At 49.5% G+C, this 24,145-nt stretch overlaps 1 protein-coding gene across 1 annotated transcript in view; it reads left to right on the top strand.

Annotated features, from left to right (window-relative positions):
- The first annotated feature begins 1,230 nt into the window (after window positions 1-1,230).
- LOC135829548 (MAM and LDL-receptor class A domain-containing protein 1-like) overlaps window positions 1,231-24,145 on the top strand; it is a 43,029-nt gene continuing 20,114 nt past the window's right edge. Inside the window, exons 1-19 of the mRNA XM_065341943.1 lie at window positions 1,231-1,483; window positions 5,807-5,839; window positions 11,219-11,374; window positions 11,941-12,023; window positions 12,566-12,742; window positions 15,084-15,174; window positions 15,985-16,002; window positions 16,468-16,620; window positions 17,605-17,699; window positions 17,977-18,036; window positions 18,979-19,080; window positions 19,392-19,482; window positions 19,931-20,083; window positions 20,557-20,639; window positions 21,103-21,154; window positions 21,600-21,721; window positions 22,685-22,769; window positions 23,120-23,143; window positions 23,991-24,011. Coding sequence (XP_065198015.1) covers window positions 1,453-1,483; window positions 5,807-5,839; window positions 11,219-11,374; window positions 11,941-12,023; window positions 12,566-12,742; window positions 15,084-15,174; window positions 15,985-16,002; window positions 16,468-16,620; window positions 17,605-17,699; window positions 17,977-18,036; window positions 18,979-19,080; window positions 19,392-19,482; window positions 19,931-20,083; window positions 20,557-20,639; window positions 21,103-21,154; window positions 21,600-21,721; window positions 22,685-22,769; window positions 23,120-23,143; window positions 23,991-24,011 — 1,630 coding nt within the window. The 5' untranslated portion in view covers window positions 1,231-1,452. The remainder of the gene's footprint in view (window positions 1,484-5,806; window positions 5,840-11,218; window positions 11,375-11,940; window positions 12,024-12,565; window positions 12,743-15,083; window positions 15,175-15,984; window positions 16,003-16,467; window positions 16,621-17,604; window positions 17,700-17,976; window positions 18,037-18,978; window positions 19,081-19,391; window positions 19,483-19,930; window positions 20,084-20,556; window positions 20,640-21,102; window positions 21,155-21,599; window positions 21,722-22,684; window positions 22,770-23,119; window positions 23,144-23,990; window positions 24,012-24,145) is intronic.

The raw sequence follows: 24,145 nt of genomic DNA, 5'->3' as shown, positions 1-24,145 counted from the left end.
TATTTTACATCACCATACATGTACAATGTACAACATGATGTACATGTATGCCTTCTTGCTGTGGATCACAAAGGATGCCACAGCTCCTACAGTAGGCCATGATGAAAAAATGATGACGTGATGCCAACACGGTGATGTCGATGATTATGTACACGTACTATGATGTAGCTGCTGCTATCTTCATGATGTCATCCTGTAGACTGTGTGTACTAGTAGTAGTACAGTGTAATGAAGAATCTTGAATACCGGTGCTGATACGAACCAATAGAATAGCGGGGCACATGGTGCATGGTGCGAGGCCGTACCAGCACTGGAGGCACCCGACAGCCTGTAAAAAAAATCATTATCTAATCGACCTGGTATATCACGCGATGGCGATGACAGCTCACATCATAATCTTTTCCAGCACGTGTTCTGAATGTACCCGCAGGTCCAGTTGGCCATCTTCCCCAAGCTGCACCGCCCAGTTGCCCGGCATGAAACTACTTGCACGAGGCCAAACTAGGCATGCGGCGCCGCGCAGGGGTCTCTAGAACTCCCTGCACGAGAGCGAGATCTTGAAGACTTGGGAAGAAGTCGACGCGACCGAGTTGTCAATGTCGGATTTTCATCTGCATGCGCATGTGCATGGCTTATGATTGTGCTTGCGTTGCAGCGATCTGAATGCAGGCCCGTAGACAACACATCGACGAGGATCTGCTGGTATGAAGATTCCGATTAGGTAAGCAGCTACACGGCTAGATGGCTGACCGGCGTTCTAGGGCCAAGCCACGTTCCTCCCCACTGCTATCGACCGTGACTTGTCGTTGCTCGACCGCACGAGCTGACAACACGAAATATATTCAGGACACTCCTAGATCCTTGGCAGCGTTCAACTGCAAGTCACTGCCGTCAGCCGCCATCAATAGGGCATGATATGCATGACCGGGCCGCGTGTTAGCATGTCCACAGACATGCAGTACCGCTGAGCAAGGCTAGCAATGGTAGAGTCGTGTTGACAATTGGCTGGCGCTCCGAGACCCAGGACGGACATTTCCTCATGGTACGGGCTACGGGTGAGAGTCCCTGCGTCCGTCAGCAACTTCTACGAACACAGTCCGCATACTAAATGTACATACATGTGTGGTTTTACATGATTTCACGTTTGCTGGCCATCAATCCCCGCCTAGCTGCTGGAAAGCATGGTGCTCTGACAACTGCAGATGCTCGCTCAACTGTATAAGGCCTGTCTGCGCCGCGCTGCTCTTTGCTTTTGGCCAATGCTCTCTCTCTTTTGCCCTCACGTCTGAGCATCTGTTAGGTGGTTCCTTCCCCTACGCGAGAGCTCTTGACTGTGCGTAGCTAGACGAAGTCTCTAGTGTTTCAGAGGTGGCCTCTCCGCCACCAAGGACAAGGGAGAGCCTTGTAACTGCTTCGCAAGAGCGTGCGCTTGGCTAAGCGCTACCAGCCAGCATGGAGGTTCCTTGGCGAGTTGTCCTGGCAGGTCAGTCCCGAATGGTTCTATTATCTTGCTCGCTGAATTAGCTGCTGTTTCGAGGTAGATTACGCGCGCCATGTATCTGTTCGCTTTCAAAGTGATCGAATTATCACCTCGCCATTCGCAGCAATGAAGGCCTAGTTCACAAGTTCACAGGCTGACCATATTTCGCCTGGCAATACAGTGCAATTCCCCCAAAAAAAGCCTCTACCGCAGCACTTATGCCCATGCGGCGGCCTACGTCTTTAAAACTTGCCATCTCTCGCACAATCTCGTACCGGGCAACAATTATTTGTCGGTCTATCTCTTCATCCCATTGCCCAAGCACCACCCGGCACTGAAGACTAGGAAATTCACTGCTGGTCCAAGCTGAGTTGTCGTGAGCACTGGACATAATACCGCCGGCTCTATAATAGTTTAGCTACATGATGTTGGCTGTGTTCCGTTAGCGCTTGTACGTAGTCCGTCCTGCGCCCGACGAATCTTGTTATTATTATTAGTATTATTATTCTTTTATTCCACGATGGCGTGACGCCAATAAGGACGATTGATAAGTGTGATAGAACTGGTACTAACCAGAAACAGCTAGATGGAAATTAACCGGGGAGGCAAGAAGCAATTGATCACGAAAAACAAGCAGGGGCAATAACGTTTGCAGGGGTGATCGAGATAGTGTTGTACAACGTTCGAGATATCAGAAACCAGGGGGGTGCGTGGAGCAGGAACAGGTACTGCTCAAAAGAAGACTGGATGCATTGTTTCGGAAAGAATTTCTACGAGGTTGGGTTGTGATGTCGATAGGGAGTGAGTTGCTGCAGAGGGTGAGGGCACTGTTGATGGAGGAATCTCGGTGCCTGTTTGTGTGTGCGTTCCCGATGGAGAGTAGGTCCTTGTCTGTCGAAGGGTGTATGGTTGGCGTTGACGTTGTGGTGCAAGATGTGGTTGTTGCAGGTGTGTTAATAAAAGTAGTTCGTGTTGTCCTGCCTGCTGGCTGGCTCACTCTTCATGGTTGAACCCAAGCGCCGCCTCGTTGCGCTGCGAGATATGGTGTCCAGTAATGAAAGACAACCATGTGCGAACTGGTAAATGCACTGCTAGAGGCGTGTTCAACGTGCGATGGTATCGCGCGAGTGTCTGACATTTGGCCAGCCTTTACTAGCCAAGCACTGTAGATTGTGTACGCTAGCGGTGTAGGCTAAACCATGAGGGTTCGTGTTGGAGTGAAACATGTATTTACCTTTCCAGCAAACCCTGTATTGGGGACCAGATCTGATTTGACAAAATCTCCCGCGGAACTTTACTCCGATATACCGTCCCCGTATCTTGCCGGCATGCCAGGGTTTAGGCCGAACAATGTAGTCCTAGCCGCCCCGCGATGCGATTTGATCATGATTGATTGTAACAATAGGCGCGCGAGCCTACGGTCCTGTTCAATCTAGCAGGTTTGTGTCCGTTGTCCTTCCGACTCTGTTTGTGCAATGCGAAATTTATGCCGCGCGAACATTCTAGTCTCGATTTCCTTCTCTCCGCTTGACCTGACCCATCTAGATTTCTGCTCGTCAGCCTGACCTCGACAGTGCTGTGAAAGCTATCAACGGTGCTGGTACAGTACATGGTACAGCCCGGACCCTGGCGCGTGATCCGTGGCCGCCATTTTGAACAATGACGCTGCGGTTTTGCTAAACAAAAATGGCGCGGGGCAAGGCGCCACTGAGCGACGCGATCAATTTGAACTAACTTCGCTTAGCATAGAGCAGCATAAATGTAGCCTGGCAGAGACTGAGACGCTCGGGGTAACAAAAGAGAGAGAGAGAGAGAGAGAGAGAGAGAGAGAGAGAGAGAAGTAGAATGCTTCCTCCCTAGTTGTTGTTGGTACCCTACGAGATTGCCTGCACCGCGTACCTTTCCCTGTTGGGTCTAACAGTTCATAGCTAGAACACACACACGCGCACACGCATACACACACACGCGCGCGCGCGCGCGAGCATACACACACACGCGCGCATACTCACACACACATACCCGCACGATCTGACACTATCCTTACAACCGTATCTGTCACGGTACTCGTTTAGTTTTCACGCTCCTCGAAGCGCAAATTACTCCAGTGTTCGCCCAATACATGTACATGTATTAGAATGAATTACATCCTTTCCGTGTGACAACCCTCGACGCCTCGTCTATGGGGAAGAGGTGCCAGTACAGGCGAGTTGCTGGTCTTCGACAATATACATGTACAAGTCATGATGTAGTTATCTTGCTGGCTGACAGCATGTACATGTAGAACAAGGTGGAGACCACCGTGTTCGGAAACAGTGATCTTACTACATGTACAACCTTTGTGGTTGCAAGGTTTATCTATGTACATAATAGTTATCTTGCTGGCTGACAGCATGTATAACACGGTGGAGACCACCGTGTTCGGAAACAGTGATCTTACTACAACCTTTGTGGTTGCAAGGTGTATCTATGTGCATGTAGTTATCTTCCACGGTTCACATCTAACATGATTGTATCTGTCGTCCCGCCATGCCCTTGTGGTATCGAGCACTTTTTGCAAGAGTTTATCTAGTATAGTCTGTGTTGTACATGCATTAGTAATTTACTGGATCACTAAAAGAGCTTAGTAGAATGGTGTGATGTTTAGCAGTCACTCAACAGTTTGCCAACGCATCGCGCGATGCAGGATTGTGTCGATCTGTCCTTGGTAACTTTTTTTTAACAGCGATAACTTTCCCTGACGCTGTACCGCATCGCAGGGGAAGGGGGGCTTTGTTTCCTCGTACGTTACAGATTGTCAACCATTAGTGATCTACAGAGGAGAGCAGGAGGGTTGGAGGGCTCAAAAGAGGGTAGAAAATGCGGAGTTAGTGCCATGTGTGACACCAGACGGAAAAGAGGTGAATTCATGAAATGAGCAACTCGTGCAAGCGTGTGAATTCATAACATAAAATGCCTAATGCCTAACATAAAAATTTGTAGGAAATTGTAGCTGGGTTGATTTGGCGACACAAGTGTGAAGGTGCAAATCAATCATCGTGTACTACCTGTTGCGCTATCACAGGTTTTGTTACAACTAACTTTTACTGCGTTGTAGTTATCACCTGTTTTGCGCTACCCTTTGCGTCTTTCGCTATGCCTACCACACACTTCTACGACGAAAGGTGATAGATGTCGCGATTGTTTCTAGCAGATTAGCAGCTCCTTGGCTTTGCACACGTTGGGTTCGGATTCTCACGTGTCGTTGACACTGTGTATACACCAGTGCTCGAAGTAGAGTACAGTTGTTTTGCTATTTGCCAGTCAGGCCTGCGTAGTGCGACTCAAACGTTCCTGCCTGTGCTTCCAAAGTGTTGGTTGGTTCTCAGTAAAAAATAATGTTTGGTTTGCTGATGAGCACCAAACGCACTTTTTAGATTCAATGCCAGGCAGGAAGGAAGCGTTCGAGGCCAGAGCCACCCCAAGAAATGGGTTGTTTTCGTTCTGCGTTGGTACACGGTTGCAGTGGAACAGCAGTCAAAACTGATTCGTTGAGATACCGCCGGTACTATGTTCGCCTCCGCTACAGCTTCGGACTACAGTAGTGCCCATTGTAGAGATCTGATTGCGTACAATGGACCATGCAGGAGTTGAACGAGTTAGTTCAAGGTTGCATGGGAGCAGGGTAGGTCAGGGAGCCGTGCAAACAAGGGTTTAACTGTTATGACTCGGCGACTCCTCAGTGCTTGGGGCGAGCAGTTCCTGCTCCCGTGGCGAACATCATGCGAATTCAATGTCAACAAACAGCCATGGGAACTCCCTCGAACGAATTGCATTGTTTGTAATTACCGATTTCTGAAAGCAAGCAAGTCCCCCCCCCCCTTCCCATTAGATAGTACTTGTACTTGTAGTTGTAATAGATGATCCTTGTTTGGTTGAAAACACGTTGTTCGGTTGACAGCATGTTACAGTAAAACCAGTAACTAAGACCACCGTGACTAGCGACCAGCCTGGTACTACAGTAAAACCTGTAACTAAAGACCACCGTGACTAGCAACCAGCCTGGTACTACAGACCACTTCGCCAGGCACGGACGGTCTCACATTCATGGTTGTGCGGTGCAAACCTCTAACTAAGGACCACCTGCCACTAAAGACCGCTTTCTCTGGCCCCAAGGGGCGATCGTTAGTCGCAGGTTTTACTGTACAAGGCGGAGGATGCACTGTGTTCGGAATTTCCGAAACAGCGCTCCTTTCTACAACCTCCACGGTTGTGGAGTGGAAGCCGAACAGGATAACAAGCGATACATTGCCGAATCTCCTCTGCTTCTGTGTCTGTCTGTCCCTGCAGTTTGCGTCTTCGCAGCCTTGACGTCAGCACAGAGTAAGTGCATGCTTAGTACTGCCAGGGGCGGAGCTGGTCCCCTTTTAGGGCGGGGGCCCTGGGGCCCGGGGAGGGGAGGGGGGGGGGGGTGCACAGCCGCATAACATGTGCATGTATGTGTAGCCGGTGCATGTCACTCATGGTAATTTATATGTGCATGCTGAACCTAGGTCGAAATTTTTAGGTGGTGCATGTGCCCCGTGGCGTGGGTGCAGGGCTCAAGCTTGACCGCGTCACGCGATCGGATTTCATTGGGCATCACTGTACTTGAAGTAGCGTATTTTCCGGAGTATAGTGCGCACTTTAGATGTGCTATTTTAGGCCCTAAATTGCAGGTGCGCACTATGCTCCGAATATGAAATGCATGTACTTCAATGAAGATTGGGAGTGCGCGTTATACAAAGGTGCGCACTGTCCTCCGAAAAACACCGTAGTGTAGTGGACATGGAAATCCAGTCGATTGACGGGGGCCGGCGCCCTCAGCAGCGCGTACAGAACAGCGCTTGATCCGATGCGCGCGATCTGCAGCATGTCTGCTCTGCTTATCCACGGCTGCATGGCCAGCGCCCTGGGGCCGCTAGACGTGCGACCGGATTTCCATGTCCACGCCAGTAGTATCCACTAGAGAGGTTTTAAGATGCACGTTATTTCCGACGTGACGCGCAATTTCACGTCAAATTTGGGGTAAACTGTGACTTCAAATCATTATTTCGACGTGAGCTGCAGGTCACTCGCGTTGTTTTTCGACGCGCCGGCCAAATCATCGTAACGCGAGCTGAACTTTCGCATCACGTCGGAAATAACGTGCATCTTAATTAAGGTGTTAACCTCTCTATCACCGGTATAATGCAATGTACCTCCCTCCGTACTGCTGTAGCATAATGTTTTCCACGGTATTAGCATGGCTATGGTGTAGCCCTTGGCGGATAATCCCGGCAGAAAACTTGGCAGCATTTTGATACTTTTTCTGGTATATTTCACACATGATTGGTATGTGGATAAACTTAATCTCCGACTCGTGGCATGTGCACGCAGCGCTAACTAAAAAAAGTGTGCGGAGCAGCCCCACAGGAACGGAGCAGGAAGTGCCTGTCCGGCATAGGGTTTCAACTTTGTATTATTTTCACTCTGCTTTTCGAGCAGAATCCGCCAATTCTTCGAGCATTATCCGCCAAGAGCTACTATGGAGAGTTCAGTGGATTTGCAACCCGCATGTACTGTAAAAGCAGAAATTTTCGGTGGTGTTCTATTTTCGGTAACTTCGTGGGGGGGGGGGGGCGAGTTCGGTACCGACAATTTTTACCGAAAATAAAACGCACTGAAAGTTTGGTTGCATGACATGTGCTACATGTACATGTATGTATGCACTGCAAGTACCAGTACTAGAACACTTACCTGGAAAGCGGGTTTACCGAAAATTTCCCTCCACCGAACCGCCAATTTTGGAGAATACTGAAAATATTCCACCACCGAAAATTTCTGCTCTTACAGTAAACCGACTCTAGCTCTGTCTCTAGCTCTGTCTGTAGCATTGTGTTCTTGTCACAACTACATGTAAATACATTAGGCATTGGCGGATTCTGCTCGGAAAGGTAGAAGATTCTGCTCGAAAAGCAGTGAAATTGGCAGAACCATACAAACCTTATGGCGGGCAATTCTTCGAATTCTGCTCCATTTCTTTATCCACATACCAAACATGCATGAAACTTACCAGAAAAAGTACCGAATTCTGCCAATTTTTCTGCCGCCATTATCCGCAAAGGCCTAAAATACAGAGGCCAATGGCAATGGTACCTCACTAAACTATTACAATGTACTCGATTGAAGTAGAAATAGTATTGCCTTCTCCCCCTGGCCCCGGTCACTCAACAACGCACCGTTCAGTTAGCTTCAATACTAGTATTCACTTGTCAATAATAAACGGCGAGGGCACAGGAGGAGAAAGACGAAAACAAGACTCGACAAAAAGACAACGGGAAAGACTCCCGGGAAAAGACTCAAAGAAATAATAAACAACCAACAGTTATAAACAGAGAAAAGGGCGACCATGTGGACTACACATGCCAAGATTGGAGGAATACAATACAATTGAAATTGCATAAGAGCAAGTATTTACAATGAGTACTGTGTGTGTGTGTGTGTGTGTGTGTGTGTGTGTGTGTGTGTGTGTGCGTGTGTGTGCGCGCGTAAAGTTAAACATTACGCAACGAACAGCTCCTTCACTGCCTCATCCTCCTCCTCCTCTGTGGATGCGGATGTGCCTGAGTTCCACTTGCCGCGGAGTCCATCCGCCAACTTTCTGAGCTCTTCATCGGGGATGTTGAGGCGTTCCTCACCTCCCTCATTCATCTCCCTCATTCAGCGCTCTCATTGTTGCGCCGGTCTTCTCCACGGCGTCCACCGGGCATACGCCCAGCGTGCATTTGTATTCGTTTTGCTCTCTCCACCATGACGCGGCTAACACAAACATGGCATATTGCCGAGTCTTATTCATTGTGAAGTCGTCCATTTCAATCGTCGATGTGGCTTTTACATAGATCGGTCGACTCCCACCTTCTTTCCACTCGAACTAGGCGTCGACAGCTTTGTCGGGAAGAAGTTGGGCGTTAGCTTGCCAAACTAGGAGTCGACAGCTTTGTGGGAAAGAAGTTTGTTGTCAGCTTGTCAACTCGCTCGGAGCTAATGGCACACCTCGCGGATGGCGACACTTTAATCGCCGTGACTGTCTTAACCATAATTATCACTTAGTTCTATGGGCACCTCCACAGTCACTTGGGCGTTTGGACCTTTCAGGCAATGCCCTCGCACAAGAACGCCGGTGCGGTATTTTCTGGGTGAAAGAATGTTGCACCAGGTGCGAGGTCTGGATATGTCCTCCCTCGGACCTTTGTGCCGCGGGTTTGCAACCCCTTCTCCACTGCACCAACTATAAAGGTTTTGGGAACGTTGAGGAAAACATGGTCAGGTAGTGTAACTGTACACAACACTGAACTGGAGAAGTCACGGATACTGAGTGAAGGATTGGAGGGTGGTTTTATAGCAAGAAAGCAGTCATTCTGCTTCGTCATAATCGCCACCGTTCAACCATCACTGCATCAGGTGATGAGGGTCTATCGAGGATCGGCCGAGGGCAAGTTGGATTTTTGTATGATGTAAGACGTGCGCGAACACGCTGCGCAGTGCGTTCGTTGATATGCTCATTCCAGCATGTGATGTGGAATGATCATTCTCCAAAAAGAATCGTTCTGAACGATTCCCATTCTGGAATGGGATCAACCTAACGCACTTTTTTGACCAACCAAACGGGCGAGAATGATTCCGAGTGATTCCAAGTGACTCCCATTTGGGAATGTGACCAACCAAACGTAACCTGAGTCTTGTAAAGTACCAGTTGTAGAATTTACCATGTCACGTCACGGGCGAGACCGAGGCTCCGACTCCGAGTCCGAGTGGGTTCTTTTGCTACAGTTGTCCGGCCTACGAGGCTTTGGCTCCGGTTTCCTGACTCGATGCTTCGTTCAGCCTTAAAAAAAACCATCCCAGCTGCTCGTTCTTCATCTTTTGCGCATTCTCGCCTGTCCTTGACTTGGCCTTTTAGTCTTCGTCTTTCTCCACCGACTCCGAGTCGGTGCAGAACTTGGCAATTTTCGTCGTCATCGCATGCTGTTGTGGAATTCCACTTCTCGGAGAAGCCCTCTGCCAACTTGCAGAGCTCTGCATCTGCAATGACGAAGGCCTCACCGTCCCCTTCTTTCATGACCCTCAACGTCGCTCCGGTCTTCTCAACCTTGTCGACCGGACACGCACTCAGCGTACATTTATACTTCTTGGTATCGCGCCACCAGGACACAGCCGACACGAATATCGCATACCGTTGAACCTTGTTCATGGTATAATCCTCAGCGGTGAGAGTTGACTGTCAACTCCCACCTTCTTCCCATCGGCGACGGGAGATGATAGCTTTGTAGGAAAGAAGTTCGTTGACAACTTCTTCACTCGCTCTGATATAATTGCACGGCGAATGGATGGAGAAACCCTGATTGCCGTTTTAACGATGTCCACTAGGTCCATCTGTAATGCCTTCTTGCATATCATTACACGCAGGCGAGCTGGAAAGTGTGCGACAACGCGTCGAGTCCACGATCTGGAGAGACTATGTAGCCTTGACGAACGAAACTTATCGCATTTACCTGGCTAAATACCCGTTCGAGAGGGTGGCACTGCGTGACCTCGGCCTCACGGCGCAATTTTCCGGTTTCTCGGGATTTCGAACCAAACTGGCCACCATCCTGCAGCTCTCGCTCACCGTCCCCGGCTCGGCAGGTAACAAGTTCAGAGGCCTGGAAGAGATGTCACAGACGTACGCAAGCACGGTGGAAGCGCAGCTCATGAACCCGGATCACTTCATGCACGGCTTGCACAGGGTTCTCACCACCGACAAAGACTTTGTGATTGGCGTGCTGAAAAACAACAACCACTCCATTCGAAAGGTTTATGCAATTCTCAGAGGAAATTCTCTATAGAGTATGAGGTTCACCGCACGCACGCCCGCGCGCGCGCAGTCCACACGCTCAACAGAATGGATGAACCGCTGAGCAATGAAGACGTTGAGGATCGTCTGCGGCACGTGAATGGATTTGTAGGTGTGTGCAGCTACGATTTGCTGGCTGATCTGCGCGATGGCGAGTTTTGTGTTGCCAACACGGATAACGATTTTTCCGTACTAGCGTGTTGCACAAACTGTGTACAAGAATTGGTTCCTCTCTCAGGCGCACCAGCATATTCACACTGGAGCGTTGTCTCGGTGTGGAGCTCGGCACGATGGAACAGTTTTCGAACGTGAGATCTCTGCAAAACTCAGTACAATAACATTTTGTTCCCTAGCTTATTTGCGTGCATGGCGGCGAGATGCTCGCGAAGTACGAGTACCCAGCAGCTACGGAAAACTATCTTCACTTAGGATACGTTCTCATGGAAATCCCCGCAACAAAAATTCGCGTACTTGACTTGATTTCTCTCCCACCCCCGGCCTCTACTCTCTCTGTTTTGGAGCAATCGTAGTAGAGACAGTGTAGTTCCACTGCGTGCCATTGTGCTTACGTATGTAAGACTAAGAGTAAACCGCTTCAGATGGAGGAAACTAAATTCGGCGTGGGTATGGGGACTTCCCCCACAAAAACAAAAAATTAATAATAAAAATTAGAAGTGCCTGGGTCCGCCAGCCCTGCGGAACTGCATTGTACAGATGAATATGGCACGGTGCAAGGTCCTAGCTTGCATGGCCCAATGCATTCGAATGTACATGTGCGCGCGTGTGTGTGTGCGTGTGTGTCCGCATGTCTGTCCCATGTGTGTTTGTGTGCACTGCTTGCACTGTAGCTTGCCGGAATCCACCGTTGGCGACGTTCGACGACGGCTTCAGCTACTACACGAACGCCAAGACGGGCGACCAAGAAGACTGGATTCGCAGTCGTTCCGCCACGACGTCGGTGGGAACCGGACCGACGACCGACCACACCACAGGCACAACGGCAGGTAGGGAACACGTTTTGCCATACTGCAAAAAGTTCTTTTTTTAGGTCCGGGGGGGGGGGTAGTTTCGTCGGGAACCGGACTGACAAGCAACCACACCACAGGCACAACGGCAGGTAGGGAACACGTTCCGCCATGCTCCAAAGTTCTTTTTTTAGGTCCCGGGGGGGGGGGGTAGTTTCGTCGGGAATCGGACAGACAACCGACCGCACCACAAGCACAACGGGACATAAGGGACGGGTTCCATGCTTCAAGGTTCTTTTTCGGTCGGGGGGGGGGAGGTAGTTTCGTCGGGAACCGGACCGAGCTCACCACAGGCACGCCGGCACGTAAGGGACGTGTTCCATGGTTGAAGGTTCTTTTTCGGTTCGGGGGGGGGGTGTAGTTCAAGAGTGCATTGTTTTTGCTGGTTCCTGGAGGAATCTCCCCACCCGTGCCCTCCCATTCGTTACAATCAGTGAGCGTGGTGTCCTCCATCCGCCTTGGGTGGAGCCATGAGTCTTCTCCGGTTCTCTGTGCCTTTAATAAGACTGCAATTGCCACTCCTGCTTTCTTCCTCTGTGTTCTAGGCCATTATCTATACTTGGAGGCCACTGGTGCGTCTTCCGGTGACAAGGCGATTCTGCTGTCCACCACGTACAACAACACGAAGGTTTGTTGCGTAGCATACTGGAAGTGACCCGCTCGTGTGTGTGTGTGTGTGTGTGTGTGTGTGTGTGTGTGTGTGTGTGTGTGTGTGTGTGTGTGTGTGTGTGTGTGTGTGTGCTGGGATTTCAGCCTTGCAAGCTGTTGAATGGTGCAATCCCAGCACAAAGTTGCTATGGCTAACATAGCTGTTCGCTATCATCGCTTTCGCGATGGGTGTGTCTGAGGTCTGAGGTGTGTGTGTGTGTGGGTGTGTGTGTGTGGGTGTGTGTGAGTGTTTGTGTGTGTGTGTGAGTGTTTGTGTGTGTGTGTGTGTTTGTTTGTGTGTATATGTTGATCTATTCCGCTTTATCTTTCTTGCCACATGTGTTGTATGTGCACGTGTGTGTGTGTGTATGTGTGTGCATGTGTCTGTCTGTCTGTGTGCATGTGTGTGTATGTGTGCGTGTGCTTGCTTGTTCTCTCTTTCTTGCCTGCGTCTGTTCATCTCCTCCCCGGCATCATCATCGTCGTCGTCGTCGCCGTCGTCGTTGTACCTTTTCCCGGCAGTCATGCCAAATGAGCTTCTGGTACCACATGTATGGTAGCCAGATTGGCACGCTGCAAGTGATGTACAAGGAGCTGAGCGCCACGGCAACCACGCAGCTGTTCACCAAGACTGGTGACCAGGGCAACAAGTGGATCCGCGGCGTCGTCACTCTGCCGGCTACGTCCAAGCTGTTCCAGGTGAGGCGAGTCAGCCCATTGCGCAATGACGTAATTTGTATCATAAACACCCCACCCAGCCACCTGCACCTGGGCATGGTCATCTGGGGGTGTTGAACAGTGCATTCCTGATCCCAGTGTACTCACATAACACCCCACACAGCCACCTGGGCATGGTCGTCTGGGGTGTTGAACAGTGCATTCCTGATCCCAGTGTACTCACATAACACCCCACACAGCCACCTGGGCATGGTCGTCTGGGGTGTTGAACAGTGCATTGCTGATCCCAGCGTACTCACATAACACCCCACACAGCCACCTGGGCATGGTCATCTGGGGGTGTTGAACAGTGCATTGCTGATCCCAGTGTACTCACATAACACCCCACACAGCCACCTGGGCATGGTCATCTGGGGGTGTTGAACAGTGCATTGCTGATCCCAGCGTACTCACATAACACCCCACACAGCCACCTGGGCATGGTCATCTGGGGGTGTTGAACAGTGCATTGCTGATCCCAGTGTACTCACATAACACCCCACACAGCCACCTGGGCATGGTCATCTGGGGGTGTTGAACAGTGCATTCCTGATGCCAGCGTAGTCACATAACACCCCACACAGCCACCTGGGCATGGTCATCTGGGGGTGTTGAACAGTGCATTGCTGATCCCAGCGTAGTCACATGCATTACTCATACCTTCCGTATTTGGCAATGCGCAATGGGCTTATCTCTCGGCGCTGCCGGTACGGCCTACTGCTGATGGTTTATTTTAATTTTATTTTATGGACTCGGACGGAGAGCCAGGGATAATTTTATAAGTGCGAAGAAAACGTTCTAGAGCTGATTGGCAGCTAGTCGTGGAACGTCAATACCATCGGTCAGTGTCGTGCAATGTTTTGGCATGACTCTGATTGTCAAGTAACTGGTGGTGTTATACCGTAACCTGTAGGTGCTTTTCTTTGTTTACTTGTTGTCATTTACTTGTTGATCCTTGAGGGGTGGTGGCGTTCCTACGGATGCGGAAAGCCCGGCTTCCTGCCGAGTCTCATGCGAACCGTGATTTTTTTTGTCATTAATTTGGTTTCCACTTGTGAACATCTCCATCCCCGAACAGGCTGTTGAATCCATTACTGCCAGCAGGGCATTGCCCTGATGATGCCCAGCGGTCGGAATATTGGCAGTAGAGTAAAGCCTGTGACTAGCGACCCCCCCCCCTTGGGGCCAGAGAAGGTGGTCTTTAGTGGCAGGTGGTCCTTAGTAAGAGGTTCGCACCGCACGACCGTATGTGAGTGCGAGACCGTCCGTGCCTGGCGAAAGGGTCGGTAGTACCAGGCTGGTCGCTAGTCACGGTGGTCTTTAGTTACAGGTTTTACTGTAGTAGCAGGCTGGTCGCTAGTCAGGGTGGTCTTTAGTTACAGGTTTTACTGTAGTACCAGGCTGGTCGCTAGTCAGGGTGGTCTTTAGTTACAGGTTTTACTGTAGTACCAGGCTGGTCGCTAGTCACGGTGGTCTTTAGTTACAGGTTTTACTGTAGTACCAGGCTGGTTGCTAGTCACGGTGGTCTTTAGTTACAGGTTTTACTGTAGTACCAGGCTGGTCGCTAGTCACGGTGGTCTTTAGTTACAGGTTTTACTGTAGTACCAGGCTGGTCGCTAGTCAGGGTGGTCTTTAGTTACAGGTTTTACTGTAGTACCAGGCTGGTCGCTAGTCAGGGTGGTCTTTAGTTACAGGTTTTACTGTAGTACCAGGCTGGTCGCTAGTCAGGGTGGTCTTTAGTTACAGGTTTTACTGTAGTACCAGGCTGGTCGCTAGTCAGGGTGGTCTTTAGTTACAGGTTTTACTGTATTTTCTCCTTGTGGTGCAGCTGAGAGCTGAGAGCTGCCTGTTCAGGGATGCAGGTGTTCACAAGTGGAAAGAAAACGCTGCAGTGAAGTTGGAGAGTTTTAAGGAAATTTATTTTCCACCATCGCAAAAAAAAAAAAATTCTTTCTCGCTGCCCAATGGAATGCACCATGGGTCCATTTCTCGTGTCTGAGTACATGTCGTTTTGGATGATACCGAGAAGTGTTGTCCACCTTTCTGGGGGAACGTGTGTGTGGGTGGAGTGGGGTGGAGGTCCCGGAAAGAGTATAGGGATGGATGCCATGGGTGTGTGTGTGGGGGGGGGGGGGAGTGTATAGAGATGCCTGACATCTGGACTTTCCTGGCTATCTTTTGCGGGTGGGGTCTCCCATGCCACTGCTGACCTCGTGTTCTATTGTTGCTCTCTTCTCCCGCTGTACGTGTGTGTGTGTGTGTGTCTGTGTGTGTGCGTGTGTGTCTCTGCGTGCGTGTCTGTGTCTGTGCGTGTGTGTGCCAGATTCAATTCGTTGCAACACGTGGCAGTGGTTTCCGTAGTGACATTGCCATTGACGACGTCGCGTTTGCGTCGGCGTGCTGCATGACCTACGGTGAGTGTTGTGGATGCTGCTGCATGCTGTTTGCATGGTGTCTGCATGGTGTCTGTGCTGTCTGCATGGTGTCTGCATGGTGTCTGCATGGTGTCTGCATGGTGTCTGCGTGCTGTCTGCATGGTGTCTGCATGCTGTCTGCTTGGTATTTGTTGGTATTATATTCTGTGGCGGTGAGGATATCCCGCTTTAAAAAAAATCTTGAACGAGGCGTTGCATTTCGCGCCGGCCGGCCGCACAGCGAGATATGCGAGAAAAGATTCTCGCGCAACATGTTCAGTTGTGAATGTGGCACATGGTGTGTTCTTTGTCGTTGTTTCTCTTCTTGGCTTCCTCGGTCAGTTTTGAGTCTCGCCAGTAGGTGCGCCTGACTGCGGCCATCCAACTATATCATGAATCATGAAGTTCATCTCGTTGAGTGGTGTTTGATTTGCCAAACGCATGCTATGGAGAATTCATATTTTCAATGACCATTGGTTTACAACCATAGCATGAGCGATAGGCCATAACTATCGCTCACGCTATGGTTAGGCTCTCTGCAGGCTGCCCGGGTCCTTCTTTATGATGATTCTCTGTGTTTCCTGTGCGCTTGTTCCATCTGTCTGCTTGTCTGTCTGTCGGTCTGTCTGTCTGTATGTCTGTCTGCCTGCCTGCCTGCCTGTCTGTCTGTCTGTCTGCCTGCCTGTCTGTCTGTCTGTCTGTCTGTCTGTCTGTCTGTCTGTCTGTCTGTCGGTGTGTCTGTCTGTCTGTCTGTCTGTCTGCTGGGATCTCGCAACTCGTCACACGCTGTACCGACGTGTGTTCCAACAGTCATCCCTAAGTCTACCCGTAAGTTTCTGAAGTGCCCTGTGTCAGCTTCTGCTGCAGCATTAGCTGCTGGTCGTGTGAGACCAGATATTTTAACGTCAATATTTAAAGTTAAGGATTTCCGGATTTTTGTGGGTTAGTGGGGTGAAATTCTAACGAATTCCGTCTCAAAACCGGCATACAGTATTGGTGTTGTAGTGTCTGGTGCTGCTGCTTGTGGCTGCTTTAGCTAGGAACCTTTGTGCCCTTCAATGCAAAACCTTCTTTCTGTGGGAAAGGAGGAAGGAATAGACGTTTCCGACGCCGTGATATTGTGGTAATTGTGTCCGTCTCTGTGTCTGTGTCTGTCTCTCCATCTGTGTCTGTGTCTGTGTCCCTGTGTCTCTCTGTCTCTCTCTCTCTCTGTCTCTCTCTGTCTCTCTCTGTCTCTCTCTCTCTCTCTCTCTCTCTCTCTCTTTCTCTCTCGCTCCTCTCTTCATTACCCAGAATGCGACGCAAGCAAGGTAGCAACGTTTGAAACAGGCACAAACGGCTGGGTGCAGGAGTTTAGTGATCAGTTTGACTGGCGACGTGACGCAGCCGGTACTGGCAGTCTGCATACCGGACCTGCCACTGATCATACCTACGGAAATAACTCCGGTAAGAAGAAGTAAAAACAATAAGAGGACGGAAAAATGTTTTAACTCCAAGTTTCTCGCACTAAGCGATCATCAGAAAACAGTACTGAGTCAATTGATAGCGACAACACCAGCACCACCAGCACCACCAGCACCACCACCACCAGCACCACCACTGCCATCAGCACTACCACCACCAACACCAACACCACTACCACCACCACCTAACAACAACAACAACAACAACAACACCAACAACGACGACGACTGCGGCAACAAATTTCTTGAGCACAATAACTCCTTACAAAGATGTTGTTTCGGGAGGAAGTGTAGCAAGACTGAGTTGACCTGGATATACGATGCGAAGGAGGCTTGAAATCACAAGTTTGTGAAATCAGTTTGTCAGTTATTCGTACTGTTATCAGTTGAGCGGCTCTGACTGTGTGTCAGCCCTCTATGCGTGTTCTGTAAGAGTTAAAAGTGTGACGAGCCCAAAGCTTAACGATTTGCCATTTTCTCCCACTTGGCGGGTACAAAGTCTACCGACCCTGCCATCACACACCCGTCTTCTATTTCTCTAGTACACAAGAGTCAAGGAACAGCACACTAGTAACGTTGCTTGAGTTAGCGATGGATTTTCTCTCTCGTTAAAACGCTATACTTTGTACCCTGTTGGGGATTCAACTCTTACAGTATAATTGTCACTGATGCCTATGTGCCCATTGCTTCTAACCAATGCTACTGCTGCTGTCACCGTTGTCGTTGCTCGTTCTGCTGCTGTTGCTGCTGCTACTGCTGCTGTTGCTGCTGCTGCTGCTGCTGCTGTTGTTGCTGTTGTTGCTGCTGCTGCTGCTGCTGATGTTGCTGTTGCTGCTGCTGCTGTTATTGCTGTTGCTGCTGCTGCTGCTGCTGCTACTGCTGCTGTCGCTGTCGCTGCTGCTGCCTTCACTGCTGGCTCCGTTGCTACTGCTCCTGCTGCTGTTTCTGTTGCATACCTTTCTTTCAGGGTACTACATGTACATTGAGACAAGCGGCCAGTCGTCAGGCGATAAGGCTATCCTCCGTTCACCACAGTACCCAGTCCCCGATACCTTGTGCAAGGTAATCGACTCTCGTACTCTTTTCACTTTGAAGTTGGGCGATTCTGACAGTACTCTGCTATTCTGGGACTCCAAACCCACTCGTTTTTTTCTATTCTGATGTTTGCTTTTATCGTATCCAACACGAGATATGATAACTGTTTTGGGATTTGCAACGGATTTGTGGCCACACACGTGTGTGTGTGTGTGTGTGTGTGTGTGTGTGTGTGCGTGCGCTCGTGCAATTCGTATGTGCACGTGACCATACGTGTTTGTTTGTCTGTCGTGTGTGTTTCTAGTTCTCCTTCTGGTACCATATGTACGGTAGCACTATCGGCACACTTGAGGTGCAGATCAAGGTAAGAAATGACGCCGCATTGTTATTGTTTCTTCAGAATTCTCACTTGTGTAGGGAGCAACCCACTCTTCCCCTACTATCGCCGAAGTCGCACCAACCTCTTCTTCACATTGTTATTGTTATTACAGTGAAACTCCCCAGATCCGGCCGCCCCTAATCCGGGCAATTGTATGCAGGGCACCTTTCTGACCCATCTACGGTCACGAAGATTGGCCTTTCAACGAAAAACGACCCCAAAACCTGTTGGCTGACATAAAAAAATTCACCAAATGTTCGGCGCATATTTATTTTCGGCTATTTTCGGCCTGGGCATTTTTGGCCGAAACATTTTTTGCCGCCGAAATTTTGTTTTGCAAGGTTCAGTGTGACAGTCGACTGTATACAGGCGGCAGCAGTGCAGGCCGAAAAATTGTTGCAGCCGAAATGTGTTTTTGCCCTGGGAGGCCGAAATTTAAATGTGCCGAACATTTATAGCCTTACAGTGCTCCTGTTAGTGTAATTTCACAAATTTTCGGCGTACTTTTATTTTCGGTACTTTCGGTGCGTCTGTTTCATACCTAAAATTTCAATACACCGAACAAACACTAACGCACATAATCCAATAGGGAACTGCTTCTCTGCACCGAAAATTTCTGTTCACCTAACCTAGCCTGTTGCCCTCATACCGAACATATTGAGCACCGAAATTTTCTGAAATTAGAGTATTGTAGAAAGGAAAGGGATGTATGGATTCGAGTTAAGAGTAACTCTCCACCACTGTAACTAGATACTATTATACAGTCAGAAAGTGCAACAACTAGGCACAAAACTGACAGAGTACTGAGACATTCGACGACCCGACACATATGATGACATATGACGTATGTTCGTTTCCTTTCTACACTTATTATTGGCTCGACCTGCGAGTTTCATGTGTTGCACTCGTGTCATTGTCTTTTGTCAGATCGGCTCTACGACACGATCCCTGTGGAAGACGTCTGGTGACCAAGGTGACGTATGGAGGAATGCAAAGGTTCCCCTGGGAACGGTCAGCGGACCATTCACGGTGAGTTCTTTATTATTAATATTTCTGTATTCGCACGATGGTTTACAGTAAGCTATTGAATACTGAACACAAGTAGGTAGTAATTGTATGGGTTGAGTAACAGCCAGGACAATTCAGGAGTAAACGTAACAATTGCAACGAACCTCTTAGCTGATCATGTTGCCGCTGCTGCTGCTGTTGTTGCTGCTGCCGCTGATGTTGCTGCTGCTGCTGCTGCTGCTGTTGCTGCTGCCGCTATCTTGTCTTGTCTGCTCTTCTCTTTTCTTCATGTTGTTGTTATCGTTGTTGGATTGCCGTTCTTCCCTGCACAGCTGAGCATCATCGGCTCGAAGGGAACGAGTTTCACCGGCGACATTGCGATTGACGATCTCGGCTGGGATGCCATCTCCTGCAATTGCGTTCGTAAGTTTTCTTGCCGTATTTCCCGGAGTATAAACCGCACTGGAGTATAAGCCGCTCCCAGATTTTTGGTCATGAAACACAGGCATCTGTCCGATTTGTCACCGTGAACTTAACCATCGTAGCACAAGGCGTGCCGGTTTCTCTTGGCGATTTGGTGGTGTTTCAAGTGTGGCTTATACTCCGGGAAGCAGGGTGCATCGAAGTGAGGATGGGTTTTGATTGCTGCTAGTATTAGCGACTAAGGAAACCCCGGGCGCGTTTCTTACAAACCCCTCTTTTCAGCTTGCTCAGTGAAGTTGCTGTCGTGTGTGTGTGTGTGTGTGTGTGTGTGTGTGTATGTGTGTGTGTGTGTGCGTGTGTGTGCATGCGTGTGTGTGTGTGTGTGTGTGTGTACGTATGTGTGTGTGTGCGTGCGTGCTTGCACACACTTTTTTTTCCCCTTTTGCAGACTGCTCTGTTCCAGCCAACACTGCCTGGACATCCGGCTGGCAAGGTTACACTCAATTCACCGGCGACGACTTTGACTGGACCCGGCGTCAGGGTTCCACGCCATCGTTTGGAACAGGACCCACCCGTGACCATACAACCGGCTCTAGCTCCGGTTAGTGCTAATAATAATTATTATTTTAGAATAACTCGGATACTGAGCCAGTATATATAATTAAAATAGAAGAAATCACATGGAAAGGAGTTATGAAGCAACTGGAGACGTGTTAGGGCTAGGTCTCAGGTCATTGAATGTCTCAATAGCTTGTCATTTTTGTGTCCTGTTATTGCACTTTCTGACTGCTTATTATCTTGTTGTTGTTTGAAATCTTTTATTCTCACGATGGCCTGTGGCCAATAAGAGAAAAATAATTACAGGCACGGGGATCGGATACAGAGAGATCAATGTTTAGCTGCTCGTTGTTGTTGTTGTTGTTGTTGTTGTTGTTGTTGTTGTTGTTGTTGTTGTTGTTGTTGTTATTGTTATTATTCTTTTATTCCACGATGGCATGACGCCAATAAGGTTGTTGTTGTTGTTGTTGTTGTTGTTGTTTTCATGTCGCTGGTTTCTTTGCTTGTTTGCTGCAGGTTGGTATGTGTACATTGAGACCTCCCTGCCACGGAACAGAGGACATGCGGCCGCCATCATCTCGCCATCTTACACACCCACGGTACGTACGAGTACAGACTGTGTGTGTACGGGTGTGTGCGCGCGTGTGTGTGTGTGTGAGTACTAATTCTTCTACAGAGACAGTTAATCTCGTCGGTGTTCTTCTTAAAACAAAGTTTCACTCCATCACGGTAGCCTTACAATGGCATGGATGCCGTGAATGGGATTTTCGGTCTTTGACCACTTTGGTGGTGGGTCTGATCTACTCGCCTCCCACCACTTAGGAGCTACAATTGCGCCTTGATCTATAGAGGGCGGTGGCGCTCCTGCGGATGCGGAAAACTCGGCTGGTGTCCAGCCGAGTCTTGCGGACCGTGAAGTGTTTTCAATGACTGCTACTTGAAAGTTCTCTTCGGACAGTCTTGCAAAGGGTGTTGTGCAGTCTTGTGGGCTGCTCGGTTGTGGTCAACCTGCTGAACGCTGTTTGCTGTTTTCTTCTTCCGATTTTCCTGTGCCCCGTGCAGAAAGGTGGCTGTTCAATGAGCTTCTGGTACCATATGTACGGAGCAACGACCGGTGCGTACAGTGTGTGTGTGTGTGTGCGTGCGTGTGCGTGCGTGCGTGTGTGTGTGTGTGTATGAGCGGAGTCTTCAACGCAATGTGCTCGTGAGAGCAGCAACATGACATTGTACAGCCCGGTACACATGTACTTAGTGTGCGGTTGTAAGTTTTGTTTGACGGTTTGAATTTAGTATCGCAACCGGGAGGACTAGCTGAAGTGACATTGAGTTAAACAATATCAATCGATGGAATGGAGTGTTGTACGAACACTTGTTCGAATCATCCTTTTTCCATCGCTTTTTCTTCTTATATGTAAAATTTTCTCCTTACCCTAAAATTGATGGAATTTACCGAGTTTTTATTATTGCAGGCTACATATGCGTATACGTATACATGTGTTGTGCCCTGATCCCTTCCTGTGCGTACTGTGTGTCTGCGATTGCCGTGTCGTGCCGTGCAGGCACTCTTAACGTCTTCATTCGCGTGGGCGTGAGGCGTGTCAGGCTATGGACGCTGAGCGGCAATCAGGGAAATTCGTGGAAGAACGCCGTGGTCCCGTTCTTTGCCGACGGCGCATACCAGGTTAGTCAACACTGATGATCATGATGATTCTTGCTGTGCAAATAGAAAGTAAAACCTGGTTTAAGCGACCACCCCACGGCGCAAGCAAAAGCGGTCATTAAAGCCAGGTGGTCTTTAGAACCAGGTCCCACAGTGTCTGTGTCGAACTGTCGGTGCATGGAAAAACGGTCGTTAAGAGCAGGTGGTCGCTAAGCCCAGAGGCCGCTTTCACCAGGTTTACTGGAGTTTCAGGCAGCTGAAAGTGCTTTAAGCCGTGTTCATTCGTCTCCGTAACAACGATCTATGTAAAGAAAACGAAAATGTCACTGCGCTTCATCTAACACCGTCAATTGCGAGAAATTACGAGCCAGGCACACGACACTAAACCACGAATCATCATACGACTGAGGACACGTCTGAACTTGACAACAGCGGATGCTTGAACACCGCCAATATCTTCTTGGCATCACCGTCTTCATCGTCCTCGCCAACACCAGCCTGATCCTCCTCATCCCCACCACCACCACCATCGCAATCCTCATCATGCCTCTCATCGTCCCCGCCTGCTCTCGCACTCTTTCTATAAGTCACACTCACCCATCTTGGGGGTTATCGCAAAAAGTTTCTGTCATCCCTGAAACGAACATCGTTCCTTTCGTACTCGGACCCTCCCCCCTCCCTCCCTCCTCCCTCCCTCCTCCCTCCCTCCTCCCTCCTTCCCTCCTCCCTCCCTCCCTCCTCCTCCCCTCCCTCCTCCCTCCCCTCCCTCCTCCCTCCCTCCCTCCCCTCCCTCTGAAACGAACACAGCTTGCTATGCTGGACGATGGAAATCGCATGCATGTACATGTCATATGCACAGTGTCGGTGCGATTTTGACTCTCACCCCTCCCCCCCCCCCCCCAAACGAATCATGTTCATTTTGGGAACGACAAAATACATTTGCGACGACCCCTTACCAATGCATTTTTTTTACATATTCTGTAGATGGAGTTCCAAGGCATAACTGGAACCAGCTTCACTGGAGACATCGCTCTGGACGACATCACCTTCAACACCAGCTGTTGCCAGGGTATGTGCATGTGTGTGTGTATACAAGTATTCCTGTTTGTGTGTGTATGTGTGTGTGGGGGGGGGGGCAGCACCTCCCTGTTTTTATTTTATAGAATGCCTTGTCTCTTTCGGCAAGACCAGCAATGGCTTGCAAAGTTATTTTTTGCCTCATTACGCTCCCCGTTCGATCCGGGGATGACGGGACCCCTTCCTCTTCTGCCAGTCTTCATGCATTGATCTTCCTCTCACTAATTCACTTTCTTTCTCTGTTTATTCATTCTTGTTCTATTTGTGTCTGTCTGTTTGTCTGTTTCGTTTCTCCCCGGTGGTCGCATGGCTGTCGTGTGTGCTTGCTTTTGCCTGGTGCAGTCACCAACAACCCAGTCACCACCGGTAAGTGTATTTGCCTGTATGTGTGTGTGTGTATGTGTGTGTATGTGTGTGTGTGTGTGTGTGTGTGCGTGTGTGTATATATATGTGCGTGCGTGTGTGCATGTGCGTGCGCGTGCACATACGTGACCTTGCATGACTATACATTGCACGTGTGTGCATGCCCATGGCTCTGAGGTAGTGCATCATTCGCGAGTGATTTGATCAGCGCCCTGCAGTACATGTATCTATGCCGGAACAGTGACACACGCAGTCGTTAGATGTGTGCAGCCGACACGCTTAGTTCTGTGACTGGAACAGCAGCACACCCTGTCCCCTTTTGTCAGTCTCTCATTCTGTGATAGCTCTCCTCGTCTCCATTGCCTGGAGTGTGTGTGTGTGTGAGGGGAGGGGAGGGGGGGGGGGGGGCGGGGGGGGGGGGGTGCTGGTCACCCAGTGTGTTCAGCGTTGTGATAGCTGTTTGCTTCTGTTTCCCCTGCGATAAATACGCGCTGTGTAAACTGGTGCTTGTGGCATACGGGTTGTGCGGTTACATCAGCAGTTGAGATGCTTTGGCCAAATAATTGCGTCACTCAGATACCCTAAGTTTGAAGACTATGCCATTAGTCATGAGATGGGGTTGTTATGCACGAGGCCATTATTCATGAGCTTGACTTCATGCCGCCTATAAAGTACAGATATTATGACTCATTGAGGTGCGTTTTACCGAAGTTTCACTGTGGACACTCTATAGCAATCATGCACTCAACCCGAACCCGTCGGCCCGGGCAGAGTTGGTCATTGGATTCTAACGCGTTTGTTTGTTTCTGCCGTATCTTATCTTCCGTGTGTCCCTCCTGTCTCCTTGCAGCTCCTAGCACCACTGCATCACGTGAGTTCATGCAACTCTTTGTCGGGCTTTGAACATCGAAGTGCCGCACCGTCATCTCCTCATGCGGCGACATTGTGTTTTCGAGTCGATTAGTCTGAGCTGTAATCGAGCGTGTGAACCCTGAACCAGTCTGT

Source organism: Sycon ciliatum, chromosome 13 (genome assembly GCF_964019385.1).
Source record: "Sycon ciliatum chromosome 13, ocSycCili1.1, whole genome shotgun sequence".
NCBI classification, from domain to species: Eukaryota; Metazoa; Porifera; class Calcarea; order Leucosolenida; family Sycettidae; genus Sycon; species Sycon ciliatum.
The sequence above is the reverse complement of the archived record's forward strand: the minus strand, read 5'-3'. Positions and strand labels throughout refer to the sequence as shown.